Here is a 22,187-nt window from a genome sequence, read left to right on the forward strand (position 1 = left end):
CCTGCAATTTAGATTTCAGTTTGAAAACGTCCGCTGCCCAAATCTAACTCTCTCTGCACACGTTACATCTGCCCCACCTGCAGTGCAGCATGGTTTTGCCCAGTTGCTTGCTTTTGTGCATTCCTTACAAACATGAATCAGGCACGGAGTACATTACTGCCGAGTGTTTCTAGCCTCTACTCTTACCTTCCACTTTATCTGGGTCAGCTGATTCAAAGTTTTCAGCAAGGGAAGACTGGAAGCTGGCCGCCACCTCCTTGGGGGTGTCATAGGTGTAATAGTCTGTAGAATAAAAAGTCCAGTCAGAGACGTACATCTGCTACCAATCAGGAGTGATAAGTAATACATGTTCACAGCGTTTTTTCCATCCAGCACAGGATAAGGGGGAGGGGAAAGGAAAGGAAGGGTGATTGGGGAGAGGGATATCCTCACAATAGCCACACAACGGTATGCTGCAAATAATACCACTGTGTGCTTATTGTGAAGCTATCCCCCTTATCCTGTGCTGGATGGATAAGCGCCGTGAACATGACTGAAGCATTTGCTAAAGCTCTAAGACAATTGTCTCACTAACTGGGAAAGGAATTCAGTTGCTCAAAGGCTGCTAACCAGCCATAAGGATTTGCACCGATAGTTTCACATCTGCTTTATATACCGTATGACCAATTTTTGCTCAGTGGCACCTCATATAACAGGCAGTAGCGGATCTTGCCACGGGCAAGCAGGACTTTTGCTCGGGGCGCCGCCTTCCGGAGGGCGCCGGCGCCATCCAGAGGGCGACGCACCATGGCAAGATCCGCTACTGCTGTGCCCCCCGCTGTGTCTCCCGCTGGTTCCCCGCTGTGAAGGGAACTAGATGCTACGCGTCTAGTTTCCCTTCGTGGAGAGGACCTTTGCTGTGCGGTGCGCGATGACGTCATCGCGCATCGCACAGCATTGTGGGACTGACACAGACGCTAGGTGTCATAATTGACCTCTAGTGTCTGTCTATGCCAGATCCGAGGAGAGGAGCGGCGCCGGCTGAGGTCTGCAGCGGTCGGGAGCGGGGATAGTAAGTATTCATTTTTTTTCTTTTTTAGCTGCACTACTCTACTGTACAGGGGGCGTAACTGACCACACCCGGGGCGCCAAAAGGGCAAGAACTGGTCCTGATGACAGGCCACAAAAATGAGTATCTAAAGGACTATGGGGCATATGTAATAGGGTCCAAGTTTGCAGGAGGTGCGGAACGTTTTTGCAGGAGGTTTGCAGGAGGTGCGGGACGTTGTACGTTTTTTTTAAAGAGGCAATTATTTGCAAGTTTGTGCAGGGAAGTTTGCAGGAGGAGTGGGACGTTGTACGTTTTTTTTTAAAGAGGCAATAATTTGCAAGTCAAAGCCATGCCTTGTAAATGACTGCCGCTTATAAAAAAAAGTCAGAGAACGGACGATATCCCGCACCTCCGACAAACTCGGACCCTATTACAAATGCCACCATGTGCCTGATTCAGATCTGATTGCTGGGCTGCTAACTTTGCTGTCCTGCGTTCAGATAGTCGCCGCCCAAGGGGCACTGTAAATTCTCCCGTGCAAGTGATCACATGTGTAGCCGAGCTGCAAAAATAAAGTGTGTGCAGTCTGGACTTACTCCTACAGTGCGATGAGAAGAGGCCGGAGCCGACGTCAGACACATTCCCTGAAAATGCTTGGGAACGCCTGCGTTTTTCCGGACACTCCCAGTAAACGGTCAGTTACCACCCACAAACGGACTCTTCCTGTCAAACACCTTGCGAACCCCCAGCGCAAATGAAATTTTCACACCATCCTGTCACGATGCCCGTTGTTGTTTGCTAACGTGCATGCACATTGCGGTGCATACGCATGCGCAGATTATTGATGATCGCCCGTTGTGCGAAAACGCACAGCAGCGATCAGGTCTGAATCACCCCCAATGGCAGCGCTATTGCACATTGGAGCAATCCTATGGTTGCTGAAAATGAACAACGTTATTTTGCAGTTGGGGTCACATGAACTGCATATTTTGAGGCAGCCCCTGACACCTGTACACTCCTGACACACCCGCTGACTCAAGCCACTCCCCCCGTCACTGGGCCTAACTCAGACCCGATCGCACACTAGCTGTTTTTTGCAGCGCTGCAATCGGGTCTGAACTGCTTGTGCACCGCAATGCGCAGGCGCGTTGCCCCCCCCCCTCGGCGACGGGGATCGCCGGACAGCGACGGAAGTAGCACTGGCGATCACAAGAAGATTGACAGGAAGAGGCTGTTTGTGGGTGGCAACTGACCGTTTCCAGGAAGTGTCCGGAAAAACGGTGTGTTCTCCCATTGGAAGGGAGGGTTTCTGACGTCAGCACCGATCCCGATCATCGCACGGCAAGAGTAAGTCCTGGGCTGTGCAGAGACTGCACAAAATTTTGTTTGTGTAGCTCCCTGCACATGCGATCGCACCCCTGCACAGAGAATACCCCCTCCCCCTTTAGGCGGCGACTACCTGGTCACTGCAGTGCAAAAATCGCCTGCTTGCAACCAGGTCTGAATTAGGCCCACTGTCCAGGAACTCCTATCTGAACTGCATGGATCTCTCATTTGATTAGTCAGTTTGGCAATTTTGCTCTTTTTAGCCGATCATTGTGATTACACATAATCAAAATCTGTGAGCCCAGATATGATTGGCTACGATGGAAAAAAATTAAATGAGGACCTCCATCACCATTGAGGTAAAGCCATTGTACGACGTGGAAGTATAAATGACCATGGAATGCATTGTGAACCAGTAACTTGGCCCAGAAGCTAATTCAGTGGTGTAGTTTCTGTGGTTGGTCCAAATTGGCAAAACCACAGGTGGGCCTCTGGTCTAATTCAACCAAAATAAATAAGGTGGAAAGTGAATATTAAAACTTTCCGCAATCCCCCTTGTAAGGAACCCTCAAAATATTTGAAACTCACCACCAAATTAATATTATAGGGAAGGGAGGAGATTAACTACAAATTCTATTAAAAGTGTTAAACCTCTTTCATAGTAGAAAAGTCCATTATTCATAAATTATATTAGTAGATAATAATAATAATAATAATAATAATAATAATAGGAATTTAATACATACCGGTAATTCCTTTTCTCGTAGTCCGTAGTAGATACTGGGAATGTACTTTAGTACCATGGGGTATAGATCGGGTCCATTGGAGCCTGGCACTTTAAGAAATCATTAGTGTGTGCTGGCCCCTCCCCTCTATGCCCCTCTTAGCAGACTCAGTCTAAGAAAACTGTGCCCGAGGAGACGGATATACTTTGAGAGAAGGATATAAACACAAAAAAAGCGCTGAGGTGACGAACCAACACACAACAATAACCAAGATAGCATAGCTAAACAGAACATAGGAAAGCAACGCTAACTATAATAAGGATAGCAATGCTAATTAAACATGGAACAGGGAAAGCAACAGCAGACTCAACCAAGAACACTTACAACCATGTAAGCAGGAAATCGAAGCACTGAGGCGGGCGACCAGTATCCACTACGGACTACGAGAAAAGGAATTACAGGTAGGTATTAAATTCCTATTTTCTCTAACATCCTAGTGGATACTGGGAATGTACTTTAGTACCATGAGGAAGTCCCAAAGCTACCAGAACGGATAGGAGACTGCCGAGACCCCTGCAAAACCGCCTTACCAAACTGAAGGTCATGTCTGGACAAGGTATCGAACCTGTAGAACTTTACGAATGTGTTCGAACCAGACCAAGTAGCTGCACGGCACAACTGTAAGGCCGAGACACCCCGGGCAGCCACTCAGGAAGAACCCACTGACCTAGTGGAGTGGGCCTGGATAGAACTCGGCAGCAGCAATGCTGCTTAACAATAGGCTTGTTGAATTGTCAACCTGAGCCAACGAGCAATGGACTGCTTAGAAGCAGGACAACCAATTTTGGTAGTGTCATAAAGGACAAAAAGGGAGTCAGACTTCCTGTGACGAGCTGTCCTCTTGACGTAAATCCTCAAAGCCCTCACAACGTCCAAGGACTTTGGAGCAACCGATGTGTTAGACAGTACTTGAACTACTAACAGTTGATTAATGTGAAAAGCCGATACCACCTTCGGCAAAAACTGCGGGCGAGTCCTGAGCTCCTTTATATCCTCGTGAAATATCAAATATGGGCTCTTACAGGATAAGGCCCAAAATTCTGACACACATCTTGCAGAGGATAAAACCAGCAATTTGACAGTCTTCCACGTTAGATATTTTAAGTCCACCCTGTGTAAGGGTTCAAACCAGTCCGACTGTAGGAAAGTCAGGACTACATTTAGATCCCACGGAGCTGTGGGAGGGACAAAGGGTGGCTCAATGTGAAGAACACCCTTTAGGAAAGTCTGTACCTTTGGGAGTACCACAAGTTGTTTTTGGAAGAATACAGAAAGAGACGAAATCTGAATCTTGATTGAGCCTAACTGTAGGCCCTTATCCACACCTGCCTGCAGGAAAAGCAGAAAACGGCCAAGTCGAAATTCCACAGAAGGATATTTTCTACCCTCGCACCACAAGACATATTTCTTCCAGATACGGTGGTAATGTTTGGATGTGACCACCGTACGGGCCCGGACCGTAGTGGAAATAACCTTGGATGGGACACCCTTTCTGGTTAAGATCTCCCTTTTAACTGCCAAGCAGTTAAAAATAGCCACAATAAGTCTGGATAGACAAACGGTCCTTTTTGAAGAAGGCCCTTGAGTAGCGGCAGAGGCCAGGGTTCCTCCAGGGACATGGTCAGGAGGTCCGTGTACCAGGCCCATCGAGGCCAATCCGGGGCAATTAGAATTGCCTGAACTCTTTCCCTTTTGAGTCCTTTTTGAACTCTTGGAATGAGAGGGATTGGAGGAAACAGGTACATGAACTGGTAGTTCCATGGCGCAGACAGAGCATCCACTGCTGCAGCCTGCAGATCCCTCGTTCTGGAACAGTAATGATGGAGCTTCTTGTTGAGACAAGAAGCCATCAGGTCTATCTGCGGACAGCACCACCGGTGAATCAGTTGTTGGAACACCTGAGGGTGAAGGCCCCATTCCCCCGGATGGAGGTCGTGCCTGCTGAGGAAGTCCGCTTCCCAGTTGTCCACTTCTGTAATGAATATGGCTGAGATGCACTTGCATTGTCTTCTGCCCAGAGGAGTATCCTTGACACCTCTCGCATTGTGGCCCTGCTTCTTGTTCCTCCCTGTCGGTTGATGTACGCCACCGCCGTGGCATTGTCCAACTGCACCTGGATGGCTTGATTCTGAAGGAGATAGGAGGCCTGCAGAAGAGCAATATTAATTGCCCTGAGTTCCAGGATATTTATGGGAAGAGCAGATTCCTGGCTCGAGCATTCCCCTGGAACTGGGCCCCCTGGGTCACAGCGCCCCAACCCCTGAGACTGGCATCCGTTGTCAGTAGGGTCCAAGACCAGGTGCTGAAAGACCGACCCTCCACAAGGTGAGAAACTTGTAGCCACCACTACAGGGAGATCCGTGCTTTTGGTGAGAGAGTTATAATCTGGTGCATGTGCAGGTGAGAACCTGACCACTTATCCAGCAGATCCAGCTGGAATGGACGCGCATGAAACCTACCATACTGTATTGCATTGTAGGAGGCTACCATCTTGCCCAGCAATCGAATGCAAAGATGAATCGATACTTTTTGGGGCCTGAGCACCGAGCGGATCATTGAATGGATAGTCAAGGCTTTGTCCATCGGAAGGAATACCTTCTGAGATACCGTGTCCAGGATCATTCCCAGGAACTGAAATCTCTGAGACGGTTCCAGGTGAGGCTTCTGCAAATTTAGGATCCTTCCGTGTTCCATAAGCAGGCGAGTTGTCAAGTCGATGCTGTGTAGCAGTTGTTCCTTGGACACCACCTTTATGAGGAGATCGTCCAAGTATTAGACTATGTTGACTCCTGTCTTGCACAACTGCAGCATCATCTCCACCGTGAATTTTGTGAAAACCCTTGGAGCTGTGGAGAGATCAAAGGTTAAGGCCTGGAACTGGAAGTGTTGATCCAGTACAGCAAAACGAAGGTAAGCCTGATGGGGCGGCCATATCGGGATATGAAGGTATGCATCCTTTATATCCAGAGATACCAGGATCTCCCCCTCCTTCAGACCGGAGATCACTGCCTTTAGGGATTCCATTTTGAATTTGAACACGCAAAGATATGGGTTCAGGGATTTGAGGTTCAAGATCGGCCTTGCTGAGCCATCCGACTTGGGAACCACAAAGAGACTTGAGTACAATCCCCTTGTTTGCAGCAGAGGAGGTACTGGAACAATAACTCCTGTGGAAAGTAGTTTCTGAATTGCTTTTTGCAAGGTAACTCTTGCTACAGGTGCAGCTGGTAAGGCCGACTTGAAGAATCTGAGAGGAGGTAGTTGGAGGTAGTTCCTGAAATTCCAGCCGGTATCCTTGGGATATGAGCTCCCTCACCCAAGGATCCCGGTAGGACTTTGCCCATATTTGGGCGAAGTGCTGAAGGCGAGCACCTACCTGAAAGTCGCCTTGCTGCCGGGGCCAACCATCACACTGAGGGCTTTCTGGATGAGGATCCTGAGGCCTGGTCCAGAGATCCAGTAGCTGCAGGTTTATGGGACTTACCGCAAGTTCCTCTAGCAGCATTGGAGGCACCTCTGGCTCTACCTCTGAATTTTGCCACATGAAAGGCTTGCAGAGAGGGCTCATGGTAGGGACGTCTAGCAGAAGGTGCAGCAGATGGCAGATAGGTAGATTTACCTGCCGTTGCCTGAGATATCCACTTGTTTAGTTCTTCTCCAAATAAGGCATCCCCTGTAAAAGGAATGATCTCAAAACCCCTTTTGGAATCAGCATCTGCTGACCATTGTCGCAGCCACAGGACTCTGCGAGCCGAGACTGCCATAGCCATGGTATGGCCATTAATGAAACAAAATTCCTTAACCGACTCACTCAAAGTCTGCAGCATCCTGGATATGCTGTAGCAGTGTAATGATCACATCCTGAGGTAGAGAGTCAAACCCATGTATTATATTGTCGGACCATTTAACAATGGCTCTAGATATCTAGCCAAAGCAATAGTGGGGCATTGTGCATTGATTTGAGAGAAGTCTCAATCCTGCGATCAGCTGGGTCTTTGAGGGAGATAGCTCCAGGTACAGGCAGTACAATTTTACGTGACAGCCTGGACACTGAAGTATCCACGGACGGTGGGTTTTCCCAAACTTTCCTATCCTCAGCAGGAAAGGGAAAGGAATTAAGTAACCGCTTGAGAGTAATACATTTCTTGTCAGGATGCACCCATGCTTCTTTGGAAAGTGAGTTTAACTCTTTTGAGAGGATTTTGGTTTAACATTAAAAAACAACTCCTCTCCTGGTTCTGTCTCCTTATCATGTATGTTGAGGGCTTCCCTAATAGCATAAATCAGGGCCTCAACCCCTGGGGACAGTGCATTGTCATCTTCCCCCTCCAGTTCCCCATCATGTAACTCTGGCATTTCAGTGTCAGAGTCAGACTGGAGCACCTGTGGGAGTGTGCGTTTATGAGAGACCACCAGAGGGGGGCTGAGCAGCCTGTCTGTGGTCAGCAGTCTTAATCAAGAAATCATCTACAAACTGTTTCAGGGTCTGCCTTTCTTGCTTTGCAGCAGCTAACTCTGTATTTATAACATTAATCATTGTTTTGAATGATTCTAACCATGAAGTTGCTGCAAGCCGCTACCCTGAGAAGGTAGAGAACACTGGGTACATAGTAGGGACCCTTGTGAAGAGGGTGTAAACTTGGTGTTGCAAGAAGGACGCAGATTTTTCCCAGTCATGCTTACAGCAGGAAAAACAGATATATAACACAGTGCAGTGACACGTTAGTGAACAGCACAGTAAGCCCTGCATACAATACTTCAGACCAGAGCAGGGCTCCACAGGGTATATTATAACTTGCTATGAGCACAGCGGTGTAATCGCCATATATGTGCTCCCCCTTTCTATCAGACCCCCTGGTACCAATACAATTGGTGGTTTAGGGGCCTCTGTGGAGGAGCAGAGTCATTGTGCAGCCTGTAGTCAGCAGCAGCAGGAAATGGCACTTTCCAGCTTCTGGTCCCGTTCTCCAGGAATCCCCGTCCCTTCAATGGCACGCGGTCCCTATAGGATTATACTGGCGTTTTAAGTCAAACAATGTGTAAAAAAAGAGAGCTTAAATCCCCCCTTTACCTTGTGCCAGTGTGGGTCCGCGGCGGGCACCGCAGCTCGAGGCCCATGACCGCCATGCCCTTGTGCCGCCATTGTCACTGGGGACCCACTAACCAGTACCCTGGTGTAGTACTCACCTCACTGCATCTACTTCAGCATCTGTTAGGGAAGGCAGCATGCTGCCCGCGTGGGCTCACACCCTGGGGGCATGAGACACAGCGCCTCAGGAGCTCAGTGTCCTGTCAGCGGGGATGCGAACTATTAACTCTATATTCAGTTGGCTCGGTCTTCCCCCCTAAGTCCCACGATGCAGGCAGACTGTGCTGCCTTAAAATAACAAGCTAACAGAAATTCTGAAAAAAAACTCTCTGTAGCTCCAGAGAATGCACCTGGCTCTTTGGGCACATTTTTCTAAACTGAGTCTGCTAGGAGGGGCATAGAGGGGAGGAGCCAGCATACACTAATGATTTCTTAAAGTGCCCGGCCCAAAGGACCCAATCTATACCCCATGGTGCTAAAGTACATTCCCAGTATCCACTAGGACGTTAGAGAAAATAATAATAATAATTATAATAAAAACAATAATAATAATTTAATAATGATTTTTACGAATCTATTTGGATTATATAATTTATTACAACGTATAATTATCTTTGTTCAACATTTTATTTTTTTTAAGTGACTGGCATATAACATTCATATAACTTGCATTAAACTGAAGTTGAATCCAGATAAGACTATCCCCCCATCACCACCACCTTCCACCACACACACACACACACACACACACACACACACACACACACACACACACACATCTTTCATTTGTGATGCCTCTCTGTGTCTTAAAGACATCGCTAGTTCATACTTATCAATAATCAGGTTGAGCTAAGGTGGCAAGTGAGGGGGAGAGGTCAAATAGTGCAAATCGAGACCCCCCGACCCCAACTAGGCAATGGTGATGCTATTCAATGCGAAACGAGTCATCAATCCCCTGTACCAATCAATTCACTCGGGAAGTGAGTGGCATCGGGAAGTCTTGCCTGGCCTACTCTCCATGGAGTCCAGAAGAACCATCCAAAATTTGGGAGCTTCTGGACATTGCGGGAGAGTATGTAAGTATGCTTTTGTTTCTAGTCCATTGATAGGCTGCGTTCTCATAAATATTAGCTCAGCCCATAAAAATGGTTGCCTCTTTTTTTTAGGAGGCAATGGGTGTTTCTTAATTTTGCGGTCATTTAAAATTTCTATTATAAACATCCTCTTACCCCTGCAGGACGGTTCAGCTCCTGACCAATACTTTTCCTCCATACATTTCCTCTCGCTAGATCCAAACATCTCCAGTCCATTCTGGCACTGATATTTCACTTTGCTCTCAATTTTATAAGACGAGCCTACTTTTGTGGCCCCAAACGGGATTCCTGGATTTGGGCAATAGCCCTCTGCGTGGAGAAAAAGACAGGAAATTTTTAAAAAAAGATGGAAAAGAAACGTGAAAAAGGAAGAAGATACAAAAAGGAGGAGAAAAACATTATGTCAGTTTGAAATTCTCATTCTCTACATCAAATATCATCATCCTGGGAATGAGCGTAATGTAAAAGTGAATATTTGCAGCAATTAAAACACCTAAATAATGTGAGCAGATCTATTTAGCAATGATGTGCAGTCAGGGGAGGCATAGAAACATTGAAATTGACAGGAAGATAAGAACCTTTAGGCAATCTCAACCTCTAATCTGCCAATTTTTTTTTATCCTTTAGGCAATCTCAACCTCTAGTCTGCCAATTTTTTTTATCCTTTAGGCAATCTCAACCTCTAGTCTGCCAATTTTTTTTTATCCTTTAGGCAATCTCAACCTCTAATCTGCCAATTTTTTTTATCCTTTAGGCAATCTCAACCTCTAGTCTGCCAATTTTTTTTTATCCTTTAGGCAATCTCAACCTCTAATCTGCCAATTTTTTTTATCCTTTAGGCAATCTCAACCTCTAGTCTGCCAATTTTTTTTATCCTTTAGGCAATCTCAACCTCTAGTCTGCCAATTTTTTTTATCCTTTAGGCAATCATAATGCCAGAGTCTATTGTACATGCGCAGATCTCCGGGAAAATGGCACCCGCGCTTTGTTCCCGGGGACATCTCCAGTGCGCATGTGCAAATCACTCAGAAATAGCTGCGGCGGCCATTTTCCAAGTGATATCTGTCCGCAGTGCTGTTGCAGGACTCCGGAGGGGTAAGTATAATATATAGGTGCAGTGTGGGCCCCCCTGGAGCCAGGGGCCCGTGTGCGCCGCACACATTGCACCCATAATAGAAACGCCTATGCACTACCCTTTCTGTGAAGTAATTGTTCCTTAAATATCCCCAGAACCTGCCTCCCTACAGTGTCAGTGCATGTCCTCGAGTTCTAACAGTTGTGTGAGAGACCAGGGGCGGATTGGGAACTAAAAGAGGCCCTGTAACTTTTTAAAAGTGGCCCGACACGGGCAGCACAAGATAACATACTGTGTAGCCATGGCAGCATCACTGGATGGCAGTGCAAAGATGGAATAACAGAATGAATGGGGACAATGCAGTGGACTGCCTGTCATGTGGGGGGGTGGGGTCACATGACAACACACAAAACAGACCCCATAGACACGTCAGCCTACCAGGAATCTTCCTGGTGAGCCCTATGGCCAATCCGCCCCTGGGGAATGGTATTGTATAGACAAGATATTTTGTGTGCAGACCTTCAATGTTCACTGGAAAGCATAAAGTGGACCCCCAGCTGAAATAATTGCCTACACTGATCTAGATGGTACATCAGCAGCAGGTTTTAAAGGCAGAACATTTTTATTTTCTCAACTCAATCCCAATTCGATTTCTCACTCAGGCTATCCCAAGTGATATCCCAAATGTTGACATACATGAGCTAGGTTAGATGCCGCCAATCCGATGAGTCAGGCACCAGATCAAAATGGATTGAACTGGACAATGACCACTCATGCAGCGTTCACGCACACACAGACAGGAGATATCCACTGGCCTGGTTTTCTATGTTGAAGCTTCAAATCCATTTGAAGAAAATCATATTGGATGAGACTACAGACTGGGGCTGATTCAGAGGTGAGTGCAGAAGCGGCCTGGGTTGAGTCTTTTGGTGGCTGGCGGTCTGCAACTTTATACATATGCCGCAACGTTGTCCTAGCCTGGTGTCAACTGTGCATATGAATGTGCAAGGACTGAGACACCCACTCTTAGCATCTGTACGAGCTATAATACTGCCAGGTGTGTCTTTAGACGCCACCATTGGTCCCATCATCGAACCTTGCGTCAGCTCTATGGCAGGTGCAGATTTACCATCTGACTGTGGCCTCCAAAGTACGCAAAGACTTAAGTCCACATCACTCCCATAACAGGCCTATAAGACGGGCTATTTCTGAGCATCTGCTTAGCCTCCTCCCAATCACCGCCCTGCACTTATCTAAGACATCTGTGATACCGTGCGTCTAACTCTCAGAAGTGCCGTTGTGCGTACACTCGTTGTAAATGCATGCGCCATGTTTTTTTTATGATTTTGCGCATGTGCAGAAGCAAAAAAATTGCTTCATTCTGTCAACATTGGAACTGCGTGCGACTTCATCAGGGCCACTGTGCAAGGATTAGTTAATTTGGCAAAAAAAAATACAAAACTGGCAATGTCGAAAAATTACATCCACACCATGAGGGTCACCAGATACGGTTGTTCTTCCTACTCCTGTTGCAATGATTTGCCATATGCAGTTGCGATTATATGCTACTATGGACAGGAGCTATCCTGTACAAAAGGACACCCACCGCGATCGCATCATTTGAATACGGCGCCTCATGATTGCAGAAATATCACCAACACCATCGCACATTGGGTCGCCAGACAGAGTCTGAGTGCCTCTGATGATGTGCAGGCTGAGCTGCTCTCCCGGGGTGCACAGGCCTCTCCAGAAGCAAGTGGGATCACAGCTGCTAATATATGCATGCTCAGAAAACTCCATCCGAACGGCCATGACATACCTGCGTTCGCCTGACCAGGCACATGCGCGGTCTGCCGATAATCGCTCCATTGCATGATGATTGTCATTGCGTACAAATATGAATTAAGCAATATGTGTCTATTTAGCATAAGAGGAAGTCTTTTAAAATCAATTATTTTATCATTATGGTTCTGACATGCAGGACTATTAAAGCTGAGCACGGGTAATAAGTACCCCCTCCCGGCACCAGTGCATGCACGTTACGAGGATGGCTGAGGATGGCAGCTGTTATTATGCTGTATGAGCCTGTGCAAGGCACCCGGTACTGAACACATGGTGCACACACACTTAGCATTCTGTGACATATAGGCTTACTTATCTGCACCAGTTCTAGCGAGTTGTTTTTGGAATAAATATGGCAAAGGTGAAGAGACAGCAAGATTGGTGCTTGGCACAGGCAGACTAGCTATGGTTTTCTGAGTATCCATATTGATGATGGACCCCCCCCCTCAGATTGTTTGAAGACCTTTTACGGACATATTATTATTGAACACTGAAACCCAATGCTGAGTATAGTATTATCACTTTCAATTGCATGTTTTTAACTTTTTGTTATTACATAATTGCGTCAAATAAACTCTATTTCCACTTTTTATTTAGAGTAGTAGCGTTATATTTACTGACTGATACTGAATGACATCTGTCAGTCAAAATGCTTAGCCCTACAGGAATGCCACTCATCAGTCTCCTGGACGAAAAGAGTTGGGATTCTATTAAAATTACTTTTGGTCCAAAACCTAGACAGAGCTTTTCAGACTACTTTTATCCACAAATGACTAAGCATCTAACTTTGGGTTGAGTGGTTCAAAATGGAGTCTGAGGTTGGTCATAAACCGCACGAAACAATGGTTCAAAATGGAGTCTCTGAGGTTGATCATAAACCGCACAAAACAAATGTGGTAAATGACTTCCAAGGACATCAGGGGTGCGTACTTCCATGTCAAAATTTGGAAAAGCCAGGAATACGTTCTCAGATTAGTAATTCAGCGTCTACATTATACATTTCAGGCTCTACCTATTAGCCTGACTACAGCACCAAGGGTATTCACAAAAATAATGGGTTTGATATATAGTTGGAAGTAAATCAGACTTACTTTGCGCAAAAGGAATATGCACAGAAAGAAATGTAAAAATTTGCCCATATGCAGAGTTGTTCAAACCTGAAGATGAGCCCATCTCTCCCTGTGTTGTGTATGTGTCTGGCTTGCTCTAGTATTCGCCTTTTGTTAGGTGAAAAATACATGCTTCCAAAAAGGTTGAAGTCATGGGGGGGTGACAATCATTTCCTGCCCAGATCATGTATGACCTGTTAATGCAGGTTGGATCATTGACTTTACTCGAGGGCCATGTGTAAATGATGGTCCAGACCTTGGGTGGATCGTCAACAACCAGAAATCCAACCTAGTTCAGACCTAGCAAATAATTTTGCTAGGACTGTTGTTCGACATTAGGTGGAAGAACATATTCTCACAAGAAGTCAATATTCTCTTATCACAGAGAATAATGAAGTCTCTGTTGGCTCTCAAATGGACGTTGGTTCTGATTTGCTTGAAGATCATAGATAAAATGCTCTTGATCTTCAAGGTGGTGCAATTTGTAGGGTTCCATTCAAGGCAATCCAAAATTAGTGTGTTTCAAAATGGAAAAAGTTACATGATGAGCATGGTCAATTTGTATCTGGTACTCTCTTAAAAGCCTCCATTCAGGGCAATTTTAGCAGCATTGAAGGCCCTTTGCAAAGTAGTGCACTGGGGCCCTATCCACCAATTCATGGGAAAAAATTTTTTAAAAACAAAATCATAACCTACTCCTCCTGTGGTCCCTCATAGTCTCTCCAGCCAGCCACCAATCAGCAAGCTGACAGTCTTTTGGTGTCTTGCTGCAGCCTGGGAGGCAGATACAGAATGCTGATTGATTGGGTGTCATTCACAATCAGAGCGGCCAGGGAGCATTCTCTGCTTCCCAAGAAGCTCTAGATGCACCAGCCCCAGATGCAGATGTCCTCTGGCCCAGCCCACCCATGCTCAAAGGCCCCTAGAATCGTGGGGCCCTGGGCATCTGCCCAGTGTGCCTATACATTACGATGGCCTTGCCTCTGTTATTAACTAATAAATCATCATAGGATTCATAGATCCTTCAATAAGCATGCCCCCAAAAGGGAAGACATTCCTACTCCATTTCTTCAGCCTGTGGGCAATGTAATAATATATTTGTGATCTACAATATATCAGCTTGTCCACCTGATGCAGTAAGAGCCACTAGAGCGAAATGAGAAACATAAAGCCACAGACCGAACCATAGTTCCTGACATAACTATTATTTGGCCCTCTTATTAGTTTTTGAAACAGGGTCTGACAGTGGTTTTAGACTTAGAGCAAGATTTGAGTCACACACAGAAGCGTCTATTGGCAGTCGCCCCTCTGCAACTATACGCAAATGCTTACTCGAACTCTTCCCTAAGGTACATTCATGCAGCCAAGGGTTCACTTTTAGCGTCTGTGCACAATGTAGTATCAATTTGCCATCGGTCACACCATGAAAACCTACACTATGGACCTATGACACATTCTTTTCCCTCTTCCTGCACTCCCCCTCAGTTCTACCTCATCTAATTATTACTTGTGACTCTTCCACCTGTTGTGATTTCTCTCAAACCCCTGCACACCTCTTTTACCAGATTCTTACCTTCATCATCACAGATAGTAAGCTCCCCGCTCCATTTTCCATTCTCCTGACATGTGTGATTTCCTGGTCCAAACATTTTAAATCCACCATAGCACTCAAAGGTCAGGACATCTCCCACATAATAAAATCTCTTCCGCGGGTAGTAGTCTCCACCATCAAATGCAATTTGTCTGGGACACTGAATAGCTTTGGGGCAAAAAAAAGAACAAAAACAAGATAAGAACACGTTAATAAACAGTAAAGGTAATCACAATGAGTGCAGGAATTGCATCGTAGAGAGGCAAACTTAGGGGGCTATTTCTGAGATGTAGGCAAAGCGATGGTTTATGTGCATCTGAGATGTTTACTGTACTGCGTATGAGGAGAACACGTTTTGAGGATGTGCAGATTGGGTCCTGGGTTGTTTGATGCAGTGCACTCTAAGCTGCAGCATGTCTTTTGGGGGCAAAGACAGAGAGTGTTCTCGAAAATGGGGGTGTCTCTGACCCATTTTCGAGGAGCTCCTAGCCCAGTGTCTGCGTATTCTGATACAGCTTCACTGACCCCGGCTGTGTGTGAAAACACCAGCCACCTTGACTAACCTGAATGTTACTCAGATGATCAATGTTCACACTGGACACAGCAACGGATTACAGAAACATGCAAGAGTACAAGAAAGTATAACCAGGTTCAGAGAACAAGAGAGTGGAAAGAGGCAGAAAGCAACAAGGAGAACCAATCGAGGCATAAAAGAAGTACAAGGCACCAGTTAACAGAGCACAAGAAGAATGCAAGCAGAGACAGAGCACAAGAAGAAGGCAGGCAGAGACAGATCACAAGAAGAACGCAGGCAGAGACAGAGCACAAGAAGAACGCAGGCAGAGACAGAGCACAAGAAGAAGGCAGGCAGAGACAGATCACAAGAAGAACGCAGGCAGAGACAAAGCACAAGAAGAACACAGGCAGAGACAAAGCACATGAAGAAGTAATGGAGGCAGAGACAGAGCACAAGAAGAACGCAGGCAGAGACAGAGCACAAGAAGAACACAGGCAGAGACAGAGCACATGAAGAAGTACTAGAGGCAGAGACAGAGCACAAGAAGAATGCAGACAGAGACAGAGCACATGAAGAAGTACTGGAGGCAGAGACAGAGCACAAGAAGAACGCAGGCAGAGACAGAGCACAAGAAGAACGCAGGCAGAGACAGAGCAGAACGCAGGCAGAGACAGATCACAAGAAGAATGCAGGCAGAGACAGATCACAAGAAAAACGCAGACAGAGACAGAGCACAAGAAGAACGCAGGCAGAGACAGAGCACAAGAAGAACGCAGGCAGAGACAGAGCACAAGAAGAACGCAGGCAGAGACAGAGCACAAGAAGAATGCAGGCAGAGACAGAGCACAAGAAGAATGCAGGCAGAGACAGAGCACAAGACGAACGCAGGCAGAGACAGAGCACAAGAAAAACGCAGGCAGAGACAGAGCACAAGAAGAACACAGGCAGAGACAGAGCACATGAAGTACTGGAGGCAGAGACAGAGCACAAGAAGAATGCAGACAGAGACAGAGCACATGAAGAAGTACTGGAGGCAGAGACAGAGCACAAGAAGAACGCAGGCAGAGACAGAGCACAAGAAGAACGCAGGCAGAGACAGAGCACAAGAAGAACGCAGGCAGAGACAGATCACAAGAAGAACGCAGGCAGAGACAGATCACAAGAAAAACGCAGACAGAGACAGAGCACAAGAAGAACGCAGGCAGAGACAGAGCACAAGAAGAATGCAGGCAGAGACAGAGCACAAGACGAATGCAGGCAGAGACAAAGCACAAGAAGAACGCAGGCAAAGACAGAGCACAAGAAGAACGCAGGCAGAGACAGAGCACAAGAAGAACACAGGCAGAGACAGAGCACATGAAGTACTGGAGGCAGAGACAGAGCACAAGAAGAATGCAGACAGAGACAGAGCACATGAAGAACGCAGGCAGAGACAGATCACAAGAAGAACGCAGGCAGAGACAGATCACAAGAAAAACGCAGACAGAGACAGAGCACAAGAAGAACGCAGGCAGAGACAGAGCACAAGAAGAATGCAGGCAGAGACAGAGCACAAGAAAAATGCAGACAGAGACAGAGCACAAGAAGAATGCAGGCAGAGACAGAGCACAATAAGAATGCAGGCAGAGACAGAGCACAAGACGAACGCAGGCAGAGACAGAGCACAAGAAGAACACAGGCAGAGACAGCACAAGAAGAACACAAGCACAGACAAAGCACAAGAAGAAGTACTGAAGGCAGAGACAGAGCACAAGAAGAAGTACTGAAGGCAATTACAGAGCACAAAAAATTTACAGAATACAAGAAAAAAACTGCCAGGGGCAGAACACAGAAAAGAACAGACAGTGTACGAGCACAGCAGAGCGCCAACAGAAGCAGACCACAAGAAACAGTAGACAGGTGCATATAAGAGGACAGAGCCCCAAAAGGAAGAGCACAATAAGGCATATAGATCAGGAAAGAGACAACAGAGTATCAGAGCTCAATAAGGAACAGGCAGAGGCAAAACACAAGTGGGACCTGGCAGAGGCAAAACATAAGGAGAAGCAGGCCACTGCATAATACAGGAGTGAGCCAGCAGGGCAGACCACAAAAAGGAGGAAGCAGTTGGAGTGCACAGTCAAATGCCAGCAGAGTACAGAGAAAGTCTTCAGAGGCAGAGCACAGGAAGGATGAGGCACTTTGCAAAGTGCAGGTGAGAGCCTACAGAGCATAAGATAGTAAAGGCAACTGCAGAGCACGGGAAACAGCAGAGCAAAATAAGGATGGGTCAGCTGCAGAGCAAATAAAAAACACACATATGCAAGCCATAAGGTGTGTGCAGCTGTAGAGCACAGAAGATAGCCAGCAGCGGCAGAACACAGTTAGGAGCCAGCTGCAGATGACAGGAGAAAACTGGCAGAAACAGAGCAAGGAGCAGTCAGTTGAAAAGCATAGTGGAAGACAAGAGAGGAAGGGTACATAAGGAGCAGGTAGTTGCCCAGCATAGGAGAGAGCCAGTCGAGCATAAGAAGGAGCAGACAGTCGCATAGCACTAGAGAGTCTGCATTGCATTACAAGGAGCAGGCAGGTGCAGAGCATAGGAGAGAGCCTGCAGAGCAGGCAGATGTAGAGCACAGGAGACAGCCTGCAGAGCATTACATGGAGCAGGCAGGTGTACAGCACAGGAGAGAGCTGGCAGAGCATTACAAGGAGCAGGCAGGTGTAGAGCACAGGAGAGAGTCTGCAGAGCATTACAAGGAGCAGGCAGGTGTAGAGCACAGGAGAGAGCCCGCAGAGCATTACAAGGAGCAGGCAGGTGTAGAGCACAGGAGAGAGTCTGCAGAGCATTACAAGGAGCAGGCAGGTGTAGAGCACAGGAGAGAGAGTCTGCAGAGCATTACAAGGAGCCGGCAGGTGTAGAGCACAGGAGAGAGTCTGCAGAGCATTACAAGGAGCAGGCAGGTGTAGAGCATAGGATGGAGCACATGATGTGAAAGCATACAAGTAGGCAGGCAGGAACAGTACAAATAAGGGAGTAAGCTGGGGCAGAGTATTGTATGTAGGGGCAAGAGAAGAGGATAGAGGATGCTTACGTTTGCATTCCGCCTTTTTATTTTCTTTCTCCCAGTAGCCACCTGATAAGCACCTACGTGAGAAGTCGGGGTACGGGTACATTCCCTTGGGGCATTTATAGGTCACCACACTGCCAGTGTTTCCTTCATCACTCACTGTGTAGGTGCCATTGACAATGGCCGCTTTGCTGAGGTCACATTCAGCTACAGCTGCAGCGATGAACACTAGAAGGATGGAGAGAGTCACTGTAAGGGAGGAATACTGGAGGCTGATTACAGGCATAAGGCAGAACAAGTTTTTAAAATGAATGTTACATTCAGAATGAAATCTGTCCATTTTCAATATTTTGAGCAATTACAGTAAAGAAACCGTATGTGGACTATTTAGGTAACAAACAAACAAAATATAATGAAATTATTCAAGGACTGAAAACCACTTGCTATGTCATTATTATTATTTACTTCTAGAGAACCACAAAGTTTTGCCGCTCCTTACAGAGCTGTGATACAAACAGCAAAATAATAACAAACACAACATAACTAGACAGCTCACCAGTGTAAATACGCCTAATTACATGCGCAAACATAGTAACATAGTTTCGGAGGTTGGAAAAAGACAATTTGGCCATCGAGTTCAACCTATTTGTGGTCTCCTACACTATATTATTTTTAGGACTAATTTTATCTGTTGTGAATGCCGGGCGTTCTGTTTATTCCTCTATTTTATAATTATAGTGCGTGATCTACCCAACATATCCTTATCCAATAGGACTTTATGTAGCCCATTCCTAAAAGTAATGACCAAGTCCGCCATTACTACTCTCTCATGCAGGGAATTCCAAATACGTATTGTCCTCACTGTGAAGAAACCTTTTCGTCTCTGTATGTGAACTCTCCTCTAACCTAAGCGGATGCCCACGGGTCCTTTGTGTTGATCTGACCAAAAACAAATCCTCTGCAAGCTCTATGTATTGTCCCCTTATATATTTGTAAATGTTAATCATGTCCCCTCTTAATCTCCTCTTTTCCAGTGTGAATATGCCTAGCCTCTCAAGCCTTTCCTCGTATTCTAGCCACTCCATCCCCTTAATCAATTTGGATGCCCGTCTCTGAACCTTTTCTAGTTCCAGGATATCCTTTTTGTAGTATGGTGCCCAAAATTGTGCACAGTATTCAAGATGTGGCCTCACTAGGGATTTATATAATGGGAGTATAACACTCTCATCCCTTGCATCAATTCCCCGCTTTATGCATGCTAATACCTTGTTTGCCTTCTTTGCTGCAATCCTACTTTGGGTACTACTGCTAAGTTTGTTGTCTATGTGAACACCTAAGTCTTTTTCCAGTACAGAATCCCTAGTTTTACCCCATTTAGTATGTAGGTGGTATTTTTTTATCTTGTTACCAAAGTGTATTACCTTACACTTGTTTGTACTGAACATCATTCCCCATTTTGCTGCCCATGTTTCCAGTTAAATAAGTAGTTCTGAAGAGACTCAGTATCCTCCTCCAAATTTATAACGTTACACAGTTTGGTATCGTCTGCAAAAATTGACACCATGCTCTCTAGACCTACTGCTAGATCATTTATGAAAATGTTGAACAATAGTGGTCCAAGTACAGACCCTTGTGGCACGCCACTTAGTACTTCAGTACAATTTGAAAAAGTTCCATTTACCACAACTCGCTGCTCCCTATTATCCAACCAATTTCTAACCCAAGTGCATATTGTGCTTCCTAGCCCCAGTTCTTGTAGCTTATAGATAAGTATCATGTGTGGTACTGTGTCAAAAGCTTTAGCAAAGTCTAAAAATATTACATCCACCTCCTTACCATGATCTAGGTTTGCGCTAACTGTTTCAAAAAAGCCTAATAAGTTTGTTTGGCATGATCTATCCTTCACAAATCCATGTTGGTTCCTGTTAGTAACCTTATTGGCTTCAAGGAACTTATGTATACAATCCCTTAAAATACCTTCCAGTACTTTCACCGCTATAGATGTAAGACTTACTGGTCTATAATTACCTGGTTCAGATTTACTTCCCTTTTTGAATATCGGCACAACTTCCACTATACGCCAGTCTTTGGGAACCATGCCTGATGTAAGTGAGCCATTGAAAATAAAAAATAGCGGTCTTGCTAGTTTGGAGTGTACTGTTAAAAGTGGAAACCCACCTAAACTCCTGGCGCAAATCTATTCAATATACACCCAGTGTTGGACTGGGGCATGAAGGGCCCACCGGGGAAATGCAGTGGTAGGGTCCCATCCTTAGAGGCTTGTCTAACTATTAGTGTATGGTCTGGGTCCCTTGATAAATAATATATATGGTAAATACCGCTAGTGCATGCATGATAATGGACCAGATTAATAACAATAATGCACTGTAGAAAATACACCATAGTCCTGTGCAGTATAATGTAACATATTCATAATGTATAATTGAGAGGGTGGGCCCCCAGGCAGTGGGGCCCAACGTTGGTTTTTCCTGTACCCCTATGGGCCAGTCCAAGCCTGTATACACCAAAGTCAGATGAACATCAGCTGCATATAATTTGGGCTTTGCAAGGCCCCAAAATTTGACAACAAAAACAAAAATAATTGAATGCGCTTAATGTACTGACATTAATAGTAGTAAATATATAAATAATATAATTGTTTTTTGTTTCACTCAATAAATATACAGGGAAAGCTTGCTTATAATAATAGCAACACTTTTTACTGTATTTCAGTTAAAAATGATACATTTCTTTAAAAAATATTTGAAACAAATAGTTTCTCAATTGACATATAGTTAGTAAATACAATATTACATATCAGACAATAGAGCTGGCCAGAAAATGAAGATAGTAGACCACAGCTAGATGAGTACTACTGAAATCTCTGCACGCTGTTTAATTAACAGCAACAATGTGTTTCTTTCAATAAAGAGCAAACAAGTTCCAATTGCTAAATAGCAACAGTAGCACTACAGATATGTTTCCAAATACTTGGCGGTAGTTGTATAATAGGTATAGCAAATAGTATGATCCTGCGGTATAATTTAGTATAGTTCCACCAGTGTCCCAGTGCAGGGGATAAAACTCTGTATTATAATTACCCGATCCAGCAGGAATATCCAATGGCAACAGAGATAGTCTATCCGGAGATTAAGGTATGTGCTTAGCCTGAGCGTGTAGCCCACAATCAACTGCTGGCACTATGATGGTGCAGAATACCTGTCCTGGCGAGCGGAGAAAGTGGTGCTCCAATAACCGGATAGAAACAGCCGTGGGTAGTGAGAACGTCAGTGCTGCGGTCTGTCGCTCTTACCTGTCCTGGCGAGCGGAAAGGGTAGCACTCCGATAACTAGGTATAGTCAGCCGTCGGTAGTGAAAGCTTCTGTGCTGCGGTCCGTCACTCCTACAAAGACCAGACTCAATTGGAGGAGATGACGTCAACGCGTTTCGTCCCGGTTTTGGTACGGGACGAAAAGCCCCTGTGCTGGGCGTCCCCCCGCATGTCTGTGAAACTGATCGTAGATGTGCTAAATTTAGCACATCTGCGATCAGATCTGAATTAGGCCCATTGTATTTACTGACTATAAGTCAATTGACAAACTATTTGTTTCAAATAATTTTTAAAGAAATTTATCATTTTTAACTGAAATACAGTAAAAAATGTTGCTATTATTATAAG

At 45.6% G+C, this 22,187-nt stretch overlaps 1 protein-coding gene across 1 annotated transcript in view; it reads right to left on the reverse strand.

Moving 5' to 3' along the window:
- LOC134949511 (complement factor B-like) overlaps positions 1–22,187 on the reverse strand; it is a 295,509-nt gene that overhangs the window by 253,526 nt on the left and 19,796 nt on the right. The window contains exons 2-5 of the mRNA XM_063938124.1: positions 18,533–18,736; positions 14,924–15,109; positions 9,460–9,633; positions 187–282 (exon numbers count right to left, since the gene is read on the reverse strand). Of these exons, the coding sequence (XP_063794194.1) occupies positions 187–282; positions 9,460–9,633; positions 14,924–15,109; positions 18,533–18,736 (660 nt within the window). The remainder of the gene's footprint in view (positions 1–186; positions 283–9,459; positions 9,634–14,923; positions 15,110–18,532; positions 18,737–22,187) is intronic.

Source organism: Pseudophryne corroboree, chromosome 8 (assembly GCF_028390025.1).
Source record: "Pseudophryne corroboree isolate aPseCor3 chromosome 8, aPseCor3.hap2, whole genome shotgun sequence".
Classification (NCBI taxonomy): Eukaryota; Metazoa; Chordata; class Amphibia; order Anura; family Myobatrachidae; genus Pseudophryne; species Pseudophryne corroboree.